The sequence below is a fragment of the Temnothorax nylanderi genome, unplaced genomic scaffold (assembly GCF_030848795.1).
Source record: "Temnothorax nylanderi isolate EJ_2023f unplaced genomic scaffold, tnyl_v1.0 TNYL_tig0018_pilon, whole genome shotgun sequence".
NCBI lineage: Eukaryota > Metazoa > Arthropoda > Insecta > Hymenoptera > Formicidae > Temnothorax > Temnothorax nylanderi.
The window spans coordinates 1,812,575-1,826,103 of NW_027249080.1; the positions used below are offsets into that span (position 1 = coordinate 1,812,575).

General features: G+C 44.3%; 1 protein-coding gene across 1 annotated transcript in view; it reads left to right on the forward strand.

Moving 5' to 3' along the window:
• Positions 1 to 1,317: 1,317 nt before the first annotated feature.
• Positions 1,318 to 13,529, forward strand: part of Gckiii (Germinal centre kinase III) — an 86,549-nt gene continuing 74,337 nt past the window's right edge. The window contains exon 1 of the mRNA XM_071699495.1: positions 1,318 to 2,493. Within this exon, the coding sequence (XP_071555596.1) occupies positions 2,479 to 2,493 (15 nt within the window). The 5' untranslated portion in view covers positions 1,318 to 2,478. The remainder of the gene's footprint in view (positions 2,494 to 13,529) is intronic.

Sequence of the window (13,529 nt, forward strand, 5' to 3'; positions counted from 1 at the left end):
ACTAATTTCGAAAATGGATGTATTGGCGGTAGTGTAACAGGGGCTTTCGACCACTTTCGACGGTCCCACGAAAAAGACCGGGTCCGTATTCATAGTCAGATCTTATTTCAAGACTGTCTTAAGTAATGTCTTAAGATGTTAATACGGCTCTGTGATTGGTTCATAACATCTTAAGATCGTACTTAAGATGGTCTTAAATATAAGATTCGACTATGAATACCGGCCTCGGGCTTCTCTCTGCCCGCGTTTTTAGTGGAGAATCCGTCCACTGGCGCTCTCTGTGTGTACAAAACGTGGATATTGAACTACGTAGCTGTGTTCACGAATATTTCCAACGGATAACCGCGGATTCGAATCCTCGGTTTTGTTCCGAAATGATTTACTATGAGAAACCAAAAATTAAAGAACAAAATATGTCATGGAATACTTGAGCCGTTACGTTCTCGAAATATTTAGCGCTTTATGAAATAAATTTTTACAGGTGTTTACATCTAATTGTAAGAAAACGAATTATATCTCCGGTGCCTTCTCTCTTTCACGTTCCGTCGAATGTATTTTACACGAACGATCGATAATTAATTTAATGTGATTATCAAACTTTGCACAGCTTTGCTCTAATCGAACCCTCTACTATTACGTTTTTTATGCATTGCTCGAAAGATAATTAAACAGTTTTATATCTTTTGATACATGCTATTTTATTTTTACCAGATGCTTATCTATCGCTACGATTAGATATGCCATAAAATACGATGAAACTAGTGGAAACATATTCAAAAGATATAAGACTACGTATGTACATATTATACAATAGTTTGAAGCTAAATTTATAATATAATATGGAAAAAAATTGCAAAAAAAGGAAAAAATAAAATTTAAAAAGAACGAAAGAAGAAATCAAGAAAAAATTTAAACAGATATATGTAGTGAAAGTACAGATAAAAAGTAGCCTAAAATTAGTAGTCTAAATTGAATGCTGTCAATAACAAGCCGAATTAAAAGAATTGAGTCGCACGGCATAACAAAGTAAGTATTGAGACGTGACAAAAAATGCAATAATTGACATATCAAAGTGTATTGCAAAGCGCATTTGCGGCATAATTGACTCGACCGCAGATCCGCACGCCTGAAGCGGCCTGAAAGTCATTAACGCGTCGATGATCGGAGTCGCGCGCGCGCATATTCGAACGCGCGTGATCGGCCGGTCCGATTCCGGAGCGTTTCGCCGGTTCAGCTGGACTCGGCTACCGCGCGCGGCAGCAGTGGCAGCACTGGGCAGCGCTGCCGGCCCCCGGCCCGTTCACGTTCACGCGGTTCACGGTTCACGCCGCCAGCGCGCAGCGGCCTGAGCGGCCAGCTGTGCCGCGCGTCTGTAGTGTCCGTACTCCGTCCGTCCGTCCGTCCGTCCGCCCGTCCCGCCGTGTCGCGCGTCGCGCCATTCCGGTCCGTTCCGCTGGCGATTGCCAGAAAGCAAGATGGCGCCCGTCTGTTTGCGGATACCTCTGCCGTGGATATAAATACGCGCGAGGAGGAAAAAGGGGAGAAGGATAAAAAGAGCAGTGCCGAAAAACGATCGCGGACGATCGTGCGGTCGGTGCGACGGTCGTCGTGGTTGCGCGCATCCCGTCCCGCGGTTGACGTCAACGTCGCCACGCGCCGCGGTAACGTCGGGTGAACGCGTCGGTGTCCGTTCCCGTGCTCCCCGTAACGTGTCGTCTCGTCTCGTGTAGTGTTCCCGTCCCCGTCCTGTCGCCGTCGTCGTCATCGTCGTCGTCGTCGTCGTCGTCGTCGTCGTCGTCGTCGTCCTCTGCGATCCCCTGCCCGCCCGCGCAGCGAGACCATCCCGCGCCTGCCTTAACCGTGCTCCGTCGCAGCTCCACTGCTCCAGGAAGGCGCTCCTCGCGAACGGTGCCCACCTGAGGAATGCCAAATCGGCCGCGATCCCCCTGGCAGATCGGCGGATCGGCAGCGCGGCGCGCCGCGAACGACGAGTGAACGAGAAGCCGTTGAAAAAGAAGAGAGAAAAGAGAAGACGGTAGACGGGAGACGGGAGAGAGAAGAGAAGAGAAATATATAAACGAGCGAGAGGTGCGGGTGATCTCGTGGGGATTCCCCTCGCAAGAAGGTGATCGCGATCGCTCCTCTCCCGTGACGTATGTGTGTCGCGGAGGTCGTTTGTCAGACGGGTCGGTCGCCGCGAGTGTTATCGTCGTTCACGTCGCCGTCCACGTTCCCGTCGTTCCCGTCGTCGTTGTCGACGTCGCGTCGCGAGTGCCGTCGGCGACCTCGATGCGCTGTCGCCCTCCCCTGGAGGACCATCCCCTCTGGACGCCCGGTGGAATCAGCTGTTACTGCTGCTGCTGCTACTGCTGCTGGGACTACTAGCCCGGCAGCTTCCTACGAGGATACTCTTCCATTGGAGCGGTGGGGCAAGGAGGCGCCGGAAGCAGCCGCGAGTCCGGAAGCATAGCGAAGAAGATGGCCTTCAACGAGGTGAGTGCCTGTAGCCCCTGTAGCCTGTCTATCTCGCGCATCTCTCCGTGCGGTGCTACGTGCTGCGTGCTGCGTGCTGCGTGCTGCGTGCTGCGTGCTGCGTGCTGCGTGCATGCGTCACGCGCTTCCCGTTGCTCCGCGATCGCGCCTTCGCTTCGGCTCCGTTCGATCCCGCGGGGTTGACCCCGCGACCCCGCGACCCCCAAACGCCATTCCTAACCTAACCTCCCGTTCTGCGCACAGCTGGTACGCTATCAACTCCCGCTTCGCTCCTCTCTCGCCCCTCGCCCCTCGCTCTCTCCCCTGCGAACCGACGTCATTCTTTCTCTCTCCCTCTCTCTCTATCTCTCTCCTCTCTCTCGTGACAGTTCGAAGGTGCTTAGCATTCGATAAGAATTGGCTCCACGCGGACGTAATTTGGTGAATTTCATTTGACAAAGTGTGGCTTTAAATGGAACCACAGAATGAGATATTGAATTTGTCCTTCCCGTTAGAAAAGATGTCTAACTTGATAAAATAAAATTGATATCTCTATTTGTGACAGATCGTTAATTTGGATTAAAAGTTGACGCGATAGTTCTAATTCGAATTATCGTATATTATCGTGCATTATCGTATATTCGCGCGCGCGTATGTATTATCGTTCTTAATTATACGCCATTGATATATCTTTTGTAAATGGAATTCATATATGTAATCTAATAATTAAACGTTGCAATAATCGCGCAAGTTGCTTCGTAGAGATAAATTTCGTCAAGGTTATCCGCTACGTCTACTTAGGATCTTATCCAGCGTTGGATTCGTATACATGTCACGTAGTCGTCAGCACGTTCCAATATAATTAACCACGAAAATAATTGTTTTATAAAATACACGCGAAACTGAAGCAAAGCCGGCAAATTCCGATAATGCCTAATTGTCTCGCGTTCTTGAGAAATCGCAATAAATGCCATTGAAATACAAAGTTTTATCAGCTACAATAATTCTATCAGTTTGACATAGTAGTCTCGCGGTTGGTTGGTCCGCCGGTTATATCGTCTTACTATCAATACTATCGCAACGTTATACGTAGCTCGCGGAATTCGCGATCTGTTTTGGATCGTGCTACGCCGCTTTCGAGTCACAACAAAAACATTGATGTGCCTCTTCGTCGTCGTCGTCGTCGTCGTCGTCACCCTATTGATTTTGATAAGAGAGCTCGCATTCTCGTCTCGGCAGATATTCGCTCATGCGATAGCGCGCGTTACACATGTTTACGTCTCCTCGCGGTCGGTTAAAAAAGGAGGAAAGAGACGTTCGATTAATCACTCGAGCCTCCGAGTTTTCAATACATCGGCCTCGTATCTCCATTCGATTTATTGATACAATTGATCCGACGTTTTAATAATCTCGATCGGCGTTATTTCCTTCTTTGGACGCACTCGAGTTTTCGCACAATGGGAGATAATATCAACCCTTCCGTGGGACCATGGGAAATTTCTCATCCGTTAGCGGTTAGGATATACGACGCTCGGTAGACTCGCTTTTTATTATATCCACCGATGTCGCGGCCAACTAATTATTTTTACTAGCGTCCAGAGAATCTCGCGCGATTGCGCAAAGATGAATTCGCAATGGGATCAGGGGATCTGGATCAACGATAATTCACCTCTCGCCACCTCTTCGGCGAAAACGTTGCGCCGGTGACGCATGCACGTCGCAATCGTACGGTTGGAATTCGTTTTATCGCACTCGTCTGTTTTTCGCTGAGTCGACTCGTATAAAAAAAAAAGAAGAAATAAAAACTCGCGCCGGTGCGTAATTAATACCCTGCGATTGTATTTCACCGATAGCCTGCTATAACGTTACGTACGGATTACCGCTCGAAACACTTTCGAGCCGAGTGTGATAATCGCATGGAACGTGACTTATGTTCTCACGTTGCTTTTGATGCTTTCAAATGAAATGTACGTGTGTGCGTGCCTATATGACACGGCTCGTCCAACTTCTTTTTTCCTCATGACCGTCTTCGCGCGCTGCCGAAAAATCCCGTCGTTTTTTTTACAATAAAGCAAAGGTTTTTTTGTTTCGATCGCTCCTTTATGCTAAATAAATATCTTTTTTATCGAGCGTTCGATCGACTGAAATTCCTTTCGCGCGAAATTCCCCCTCAGATGCGAAGCGATATGCCTGTTTGCGATTGCTTCGCTCGAGGTACACGGATTCATTTCGGGTTCTCGATCGACGACTATCTCGAGGCGATTTCGATCTCGGATTCATCGACGCGCTCTTCAAGATGCTCGTCGTCGGTATCTTATCTTTGTCGCACTTGGCGAGAAAGGAAGTCGACTCGTCTATCCGACGAGACTCTTAAAAGAAAGAGCCACGGACAAAGCTACCGTTGATATCGATCGAGATGTTATATACCAGTGCGTAGGGTGGGATTCTCCACCCCTTAGACGTCTCTTACGCGCGATCCTACGGCTTCGTTCGCGTAACGCTAAGTTCTCCCTATTCCGTTTTTCGCAACAATTCATGTCTATCTCGAATGAACTCGTCGAGAAAATCAGACCCTAGGTCCCCCTTGAAACTTTTCGGGTAACCTGTGGGAGAGCTGCAAGCTGCAGCACCTGATACTATACATACGAGTACTATACATGCGTATACTCTGAATCGCAAAACTTGAAAGCGAATTAAGAGAACTTTTCTCGCGAATTCCGTGCGGACTTGTTATTGACGTTGTTGTCGAAACGGTTGTTGTCTCGAAACTTCTCCGAAGTTTCATTCTGTGATATTTCAGCAAATGTGATAGAACATTTTGTACGTATTGCTGTGAGGTGTTGCGAAAATCGCAAGCTTTCTTCACGGGGCGCATTAAATTTTTGCCACTTAGTTTCAGAAAAATATTTTTCGTGCTCTAGTCATATTTCGAATGTTAGAAAGGTCTATCGTTCTCGCTACATGTGCACGAAAAATCGCTAATATCGGTTCTATTCTTATCAACTCGTACTTATTTAAAAGTAGCTTCGGTTAACACGCATGACTAATTCTTATCACCGCGCATTGTTCTGATTTTATCGTATCGAATGGTGAAAGACGTGTATGCATGTGGAATGTATACGCGTACCGTTATTACAGGGCGACGGTCGACGAATCTTCGGCAATGTCCTCGAGTTTCTTTTTCAGGCCACTGTGTGCCTGAATTCGTGTGAATGTAATTCGTGAGCGCGTAAACAGGTTGTCCTGCGACTCTCTTAATGAAGGCAACATTCGGACAAGTTATTTCGCAGTTCACTCAATCGCTTTAATTGTCTCTCTTTTACCGGGTACAACCAACGGTTATGAACGCTTAGAGATTTTCTGTTTAACATTAGGATTCAGTCGCCACGTAAGATGTAATATAATATAAAACAGACAAATATTATATTATTGCATTATATTGTGTTACATGTTACATGTGATGCAAATCTCATATGTTTGTTTAGGTGCTTTGAAGTAAGATAATTATCAAAGTCGAGCTCACACACAAAGATCAACGGGAACGCGAATTTTTTTCATTGCACGTCGCGAGTAAATCACTCCAAGGAGGGAGTCGCGTGACAGCGATCGCCACTGCATTAGCGTTACGTAAGATCCGCGGCTATTTAGTGGCTCGCATTTCCTTGGACGCGCGCCGCACGTACGGCAATGTAGGCCGGATGCGACGGGACGTGTTCTACCAGATGCATCGACGTATACACGACCCAGACCGTGGGCGAGCACGCCGTAGATAGCTCAGAATCGAACTATGGAAATTGACAAAGGCGGGCACATCCGTGATCAAACCCGACGCTCGCGCGCGGACAATGCACCATTGTGCTCCGTTTCCAGGTGTGTGGCCTCCGCTTCCTGGTAAATTAAAATTTGCCATCGCCATCCTAACGCCGCGTACGTAACGCGATGTCGCGTTGATATTTTTCCAAGATACCGGCGAGATGTTTCCCCCGCATTCATTTAATCAATTCCATTTCGCGTTCGCATCATATTTTATTCGCGCAACGCGAATAAAAGTACAATTGTTCTTATTTCGTATATTCCGATAAGGAAATTTCTCGGGTAGTACTCGGTGTAATTTCATTAATGCACGTGCTACATCCTACAATTTAGATCCCCCGCGTCGTCATGAAGACGAAACGAACGCCATGATTTTTCCTCGGCAACTCTCTGTATGCGCATCGCGCTTGGCCGCGATCCATTTTATTTCCGATAAGATATACGCGCTACCAAAAAGAAAAGAACGTTTACGCTTTACGAGCATGCGTTGCAAGATGTAAAAATTGACGGGACTGACAGCCAAATCTAGGGCTCGCCAAAATCGCTGAATAAAGACGGTTTTACAAATCGATTTCAATCATTTTGGACCAAATAAATCTTTCTCTCAACAGCAGCTATCTTTGTATAATGTTGTAGAAATATAGATGATTTTAAAAGAATCCGACCGCAATACAATTCCTTAAATTCCGTTTGATCGCACCCAAAGTAACTCAACAATTGCGATCAAACGGGAAAAAAGCTATTTCATTTATCTTCGGAAAAAGTATAGCATAAAAACTTTTGGCGCGTAATGCAAGTGTTATGAATCTTTTCGGAGATGCAGTATTGTTGTCATATTGTTATACGCAAAATAATTACGAGTCTGCGAGTCTCTTTAGTAGGTACAACGCGAATTTCTCTCCGTAGACATCTAAATTATGATTAAGCAAGCCCTCTGGGTAATCTTGTTCTACAGAAACTTAATCATTGCGACGTAGGCTTGATTCAGATGTATGCTTTTTAATTAAGTTCAGCGACTAAAACTATATTATCTAATCTAATTATATTATCTTAAAGTATTGCTTCTCAAAAATTTGTCGATAATCAATAGCACCCTCGACTCGCTGCAGCAATATCGGGACAATAATCGGAAAAGCTCGCCGACATAGTTAAACGAAAATCATGACACCGGGAATACTCCGGGGTATTGTATTTCTCCCAGGAAGAACTTTCGGCTTGGAACACAACGCGCTCGCGCGCGAATGAAATCACGGTGCATCGCGCGGGGATTTCGTTCGGTCGTAAACGTCACGGACGAACGACCCCCTTCGTAGAGTAACAACATTTATCGTGCGTGTGCGATGCACGCGCGTGTGTGCTTACATAAATATTGGCATTCGCGCGGTTCGCGCCTGCATTTATCTACGGTTGCTGCGAGAGCATATGGCGCCTGTGGCCGCGCGCTTATGCGTGCTCGCGTGTTCACGTAGGTGATAACGCCTACCTACACTACACACGTACCTACGTGGTCGCGTACCTACCTAACACAGTTAACGCAGACGCCTTTGGCGTATTTAACGTATAAGATCAAAAGAGGAGACGCGGGAGGGGTGTCTGTCTGATGCGCATTGCAACGTACGATACGCGCGGCTGGCTGCGGCGTTAATCTCGAAGCCAATGTATCGCGCCATGAAACTTCGTTAGTTACGTCGGATTGATTACGCCGAGGGCGCGGATAAAGGCAGAGGGGGGCTGCGCGCGATGCCTGTAACGATCCGGCACGTCGTAAGAGACAGAAACGCGTTAACACGGGGCGAATTATCGACCGTAAAAGTGGACGCGGTGTTTTGCGACGTATAATTAAGCTTGGAATGCATATGCGGTATGCGTCGATGCGCTCAACTGGCTTCGGGGGGTTTCTTAGTACTTCCTCGCGAGTGCTTATCGCGCAGGAGGCAGCATCGAGATAATTAATAATAAGCAAAATGGGGTAGGCAGGTGCCTCGTATTCTGTAATAGATAATTGTTCGAGAACGTGATTAGATTAACGAGAACTGCTTTTTGATTTTCGATCCAGGTTTATATATAACTCGAGTCTTTTTAATATCGTGAGACAGGATTTTTGTTTCGTTCCACAAAAATCAGTTACAAAAATTCATATACCCACGTGAGAACGAAAAAGAGATTGTAATGAGATAATAAGCTCGGTACTCGGTGATCCATGGCAGAAAGCTGATAGTTTAATGCAGAACGGTCACGTTTGAAAGTAACCTAAGTAGCTAGTTCACCTGTTCGGCCAGACGCGATCGGCGATAAGCAAATGCGTTCTACATGCTTGACGGATTTCCGTATCAACCGACACGCATTAACTGGTGCATGGCCCACAGATTTTTAACACCTTTCTGAAATTGTCGCTGCCGATGACGATTGCGTAATGTCGTAAAGGCGTGACTACGAAAAAAAGCCCGTGTAACAGGTTTTCATCTACAGTGAAAGGAAATTCCGATTCCGCGGCGATGCGTTGCGCGCGTTCGAATCAAGCTAGGACTCCATCTAACACGGAAAAAAACCTGATTCGTTACGAAGATGAAGCACATCATTGCCTTAATGAGCCCGTTCTAATGACTGCGTATATTTAAACGAAAAAAAAAGAAGATAAAAAGATTAATCCATTAATCAATTGGCAGGCTAGCGAAATATCTGATGTATTTTTTTCAAAAATCTTTTATATAATAGGATCTTATTCTCTCTCTCACATTATTTGATAGGAATAATAAGTGATGTACCGTCGCTATTTTCCGCTATAATTTTTCGGCGCATTATTTTAAACCTGGCAAAATTCCAACTAATGGATTTGGCGAGTTTATAAAGTTCAATGAGAATTTTAAGCACAGTGGCAAAGTGAAAAAAAGAGATGTCCTGCGATTCCTCGCGTTTCCCGAAAGTGACCTTTGAAAATTTCCCTCGGAACCCCGACTTTCAGCACCCGAGTTTGCCTTCTCACTTCGTCATCGCTTCTCTTTGAAACTTCTGTTGAATCGCGCTCCATCTCATCCCTCTCCCCTCACCTCGTCTTGAGTACGCTCTTGAACCTTTTACCCGATCTCAGTTTCTTATACTCGTGGTGCTGCCATTACTTCCCTGTTTTCCGTCTTGAAATTCCTCCCGGCTAAAAACTATGGTTCGTAAAACAAACAAAACTTGGATTCTGCACGCTCGAGATCAAGGGCGAAGAAAATTTATCACGATTCTCCAAGATTCCAATATGTTATTTTAGGTAATATTTTTGGAATACGTCGGATCATGTAATACTCTGACAATTTTGCCATTGACCACAAACTGAACCGCGCGTTTTGGGAAATGCGAGATATTATAATTTTTTTTTATTTTATTCTTAAAATTTTCATTCATCGTTATGTTTGCTAAATCCATTAGTTAGAATCCTGCCAAGTTTAGGATAATGCACTGAAAAATCACAATCCGAGGATAATGATACATTATATGCTATTCTTATTAAATACTATATTATTTATTCTATTTTTAAAATGAGTTTAATCGTGGTTTTTATTTTATTTCAATTTTTATAATAAAAAAAGATGCGACGGCTATCCTGAGGTAATAATGCATTGATAATGCAAGTTCGGAGTATCTAACTTTTGCTGGCATTACTATCTATATAGCGATGGTAATCCATCATCTTGCTGAAGCTGTCTCATTGCAGGAAAGCATTATGGACGATATCTATAAATCATGACAGCACATTTAGACCGGCAAGTGTTTCGATGCGAATTCATGTCAGCACGAAAGTATTCGTTAATACTGCGGAAAGTTCTGAACTCTATTTGCAGAATGCGTCGGAGGTCGAAGTCCGAAAAACAACGCGTTCAGTTTCAGTAAAAGCAGTCGATTGGTCGACGGTAACGGCTCTCGTGAAAAATCAATTGGAGCGCAACGCGCTCCTCTCAATGTACGACTAAATGAGTTGCATCCGTTGATGCATTACTATAGGTTGTTCAATCATTTTTAATTTGTTATTTATCTACTTATTATAATTGTTACAATTTATTTTATTTATGGAGAATATCATTGATAATAATATTGAACTTTTGGAGATTGAGTTCAATAAGTGGAATTTTCCGCAAGATCGAAAGATATCCTAAAAATTCATTTTATTATTGACTACCGTTACATTAATTCATTAGTATTCATTGGTTGGTATTCACGGTATTTATTCGACGGAAAGAGATGTGGCTGTTTTTCACGGGTCGCCGATCAGGAGATATTTAAAGAAGGATGAGCCGTCACTCAGACAGATCTTGAAATAATATATATAGAATAAATTTGCACCTTGGTTAACAAAAATGTAATAATTCATAATCTCGCCGTTTTCGCGCAAGCTCTGACGGCTATATCTGAAAGTCGTCGGTGAAGCATGAAGAAAAAGAAGAAATGTGTTCCCGTGCAGGTATTCCATAATTGAATTTCGCACGAGAGGAGTTAGACGTTAATTCACGTTTCGCGCGACGAGAAGTGGAGGCAATGGCGGTGGCGGCGGTGGCGGCGGCGGATTCACTCGTAAGGAGAAAAGTACGGGGAGGTAGGATCGACGTTGATTGAAATCCAACGTTCGCTCGTAGACCTGGTTTTATTTTCGAGATCGTCGATGGGAGACCAGGACCTCCCTCGTCAGTACCGAGCCTCGAGAGGAGAAAGGAATTCCATTATCCCAGAGGACCGGATCTCTCTCGGCCAGAAGCAGATTCCCCGTTCCCCTCTACTCTTTCCCTTCCTTCCTTCCTTCCACCAACCAGCCTCCCGCATCTTCGCGGACAGCCCGCCCGCCTCACGGGATACCTCATTTCCTTTATCTACCAGCCTTTCTCACGACCCCGCGATTTGCACCCGTTGCCGCCGCACCCGCGGAAAGGATGAATGCAGCCGGATGGCTGCTGCTCAAACTCGGCAAATTGCGCGTCCAATTTTTTACCAGCGAACGCGATCGATATCGATTTCCTCCACTTCCAGGATGTTAAATTCCACGTGAATTGAATTATAGCGACTGTGCCTTATGAAGATACGACAGTGCCGTTTACTGGGAGCGTCCTGATAAAGCCATATCGTGTTTGTTACATCGAACCAGACCAATGTTCGAATAGGGATAGTGTTCGTGTTACGTAATTAATACATGTAGATGCATGCGCGTTCAACAGACCCGGTTAACATTCTAATGGTAATATGACATTATTATCTAGGCTAATATATTTAGCTCCTCTATTTAGAATTATATATTTCTTGAGTTATGTATTTCCTATGTTATGTAAAATTTTGTAGGTGAAAAACAAGACGATTTAATTTTTTCTCATTAATATTATACTATGTTTAACGATTAATTCCATATATCATCTATATCAGTATGCATAGTAGCTAAAACCATACGAGATATTTTATACTCCCGAGCATATTTAACGTTTAACAGCTGTAGTCTTTCTCGGCACAGCCATCAAAGTCTCGTATTATCATTTTCCATTAGTATTATTTCCGATAAAGAGGATCGTGACGGGAATCGGAGATTATCAGTTCCTTACTTTCTAAAAGCCACTGAATAATTCGACGCTTCGCTTCGCCCCGTACTGACACTCGCTAGATAATTAAAGAAAATCGATTGTCCAGCATCCCGTCTGGAATCTTCTGCTGCATTATTTCACGTTCGGGGCATCCGATCGGATGACGTCGCGCGCTTGAACGGAAAATGGCAGCGTCCGTTAAAAAGTAACGCCATAGCCATAGCGGTATATCTCTACCCTCTTCCTCCGTGCATTTTATATTTAAACCTATGTGATCCTGCGACACACACATGGCACGCGCAGTCAGTGGTTGTGCGTAAAAAATATTTACATGACTTTGGACACTCTCATTATGTTCCACGATTTAACTACACTTTTTTTCTCTTTCTTTTTCTTTTCTTTCTTTTTCTTTTTCTTTTTTCAAATAATTTAGTCACGCGGTATTGACATTGTCCGATGCAAACGAACGTATGGGTGCACAGGAAGCCGTACGTGTGACGGATTTAAAGCCAGAAGACATCACATTCCACGGTCTGCAAAGAAATGCACGTGCGTCGCGGTGATCTACTTTCGCTGACATTTCGAACGGGTATTTTGACACCCACATTGCACGCTCGAAGAATACCGGAAAATCCACCAGAAATGTAGAATTCGGTCGACCGGTCAAAAATGCTTGAACTATCTCGTCTGCTTTCCGCATTACTTTCTAACACGTTCCACTTTCATGGATATTTCGAAAGTTGTGGAACATTGTCGCGTTTTGATAAGCAGACGAATTTGAATATCAACGGCCGAGGAAGCTCGGCGAATATCGAGAAATGCGTTAATTTGCGAGGCACGCGCGAAATGTTCGCTCGCGAACTGTTTTGGGCAACAACGTGAACGATTACGTTAAATAACTTTAGGAAGCGGCAAATCCGTGCGAGTTTCACGGACCGTTGGTTTTCTGAAATATTATTATTAAGTGACAATACGAAATAGTTTTACAAAGCATTTATATACGCGCGCGTGTTATTTAAATCATTTTATAAAGTCGACCGCACTTCTGCGCATAACAATAAATTGCCAAGTCACGTGCAATTTGAAAACAACATATGAATACATCACATAGCGACTTTGTGCATGTAATTTTTGCGTATGAGACATTACACGTATTTTATTGCGTAATTATATTCAATTAAAAGCAATTTTATTGCATATTAATAATGCAGTCGTGTTTATCTGTGACGGCACAAGAATGTCCGGCGCAGCAGATGGCTCAGGCAAATGCGATAGATTCCTTTCCGCGTTTTGTTTTTTAACGCAGCGCCGATGAAGCTGTAAAACAGCGTCGTCACGTTGCGCGTTGGCTACGAAAGAGTAGTCGCCGGGGCGTGGAAGCAACGGTACTCATTCTCTCTCGCAGTATCTTTTCATAGAGAGACAAATTCCACCGTAACAATCCTCTTTTTCAGCGCCAACAGTGTCTCGGAATAATTTATCACATCTAACGTTATTTATCACGGCATGTTGACTTCATTAATTAAATCGTTCGGAAAACAATCGCCACTGCGTGATCACACGACACGTAATAAACTATCAGAGATAATTATCTTAGAGTTGTATTCAATTATTTACAACTAGCTAGAACAAATTAATAACAAATAGGCCGTTGCACATTGATTCCTATGCTTTAAATAGAATTATTATAATAGAAATATG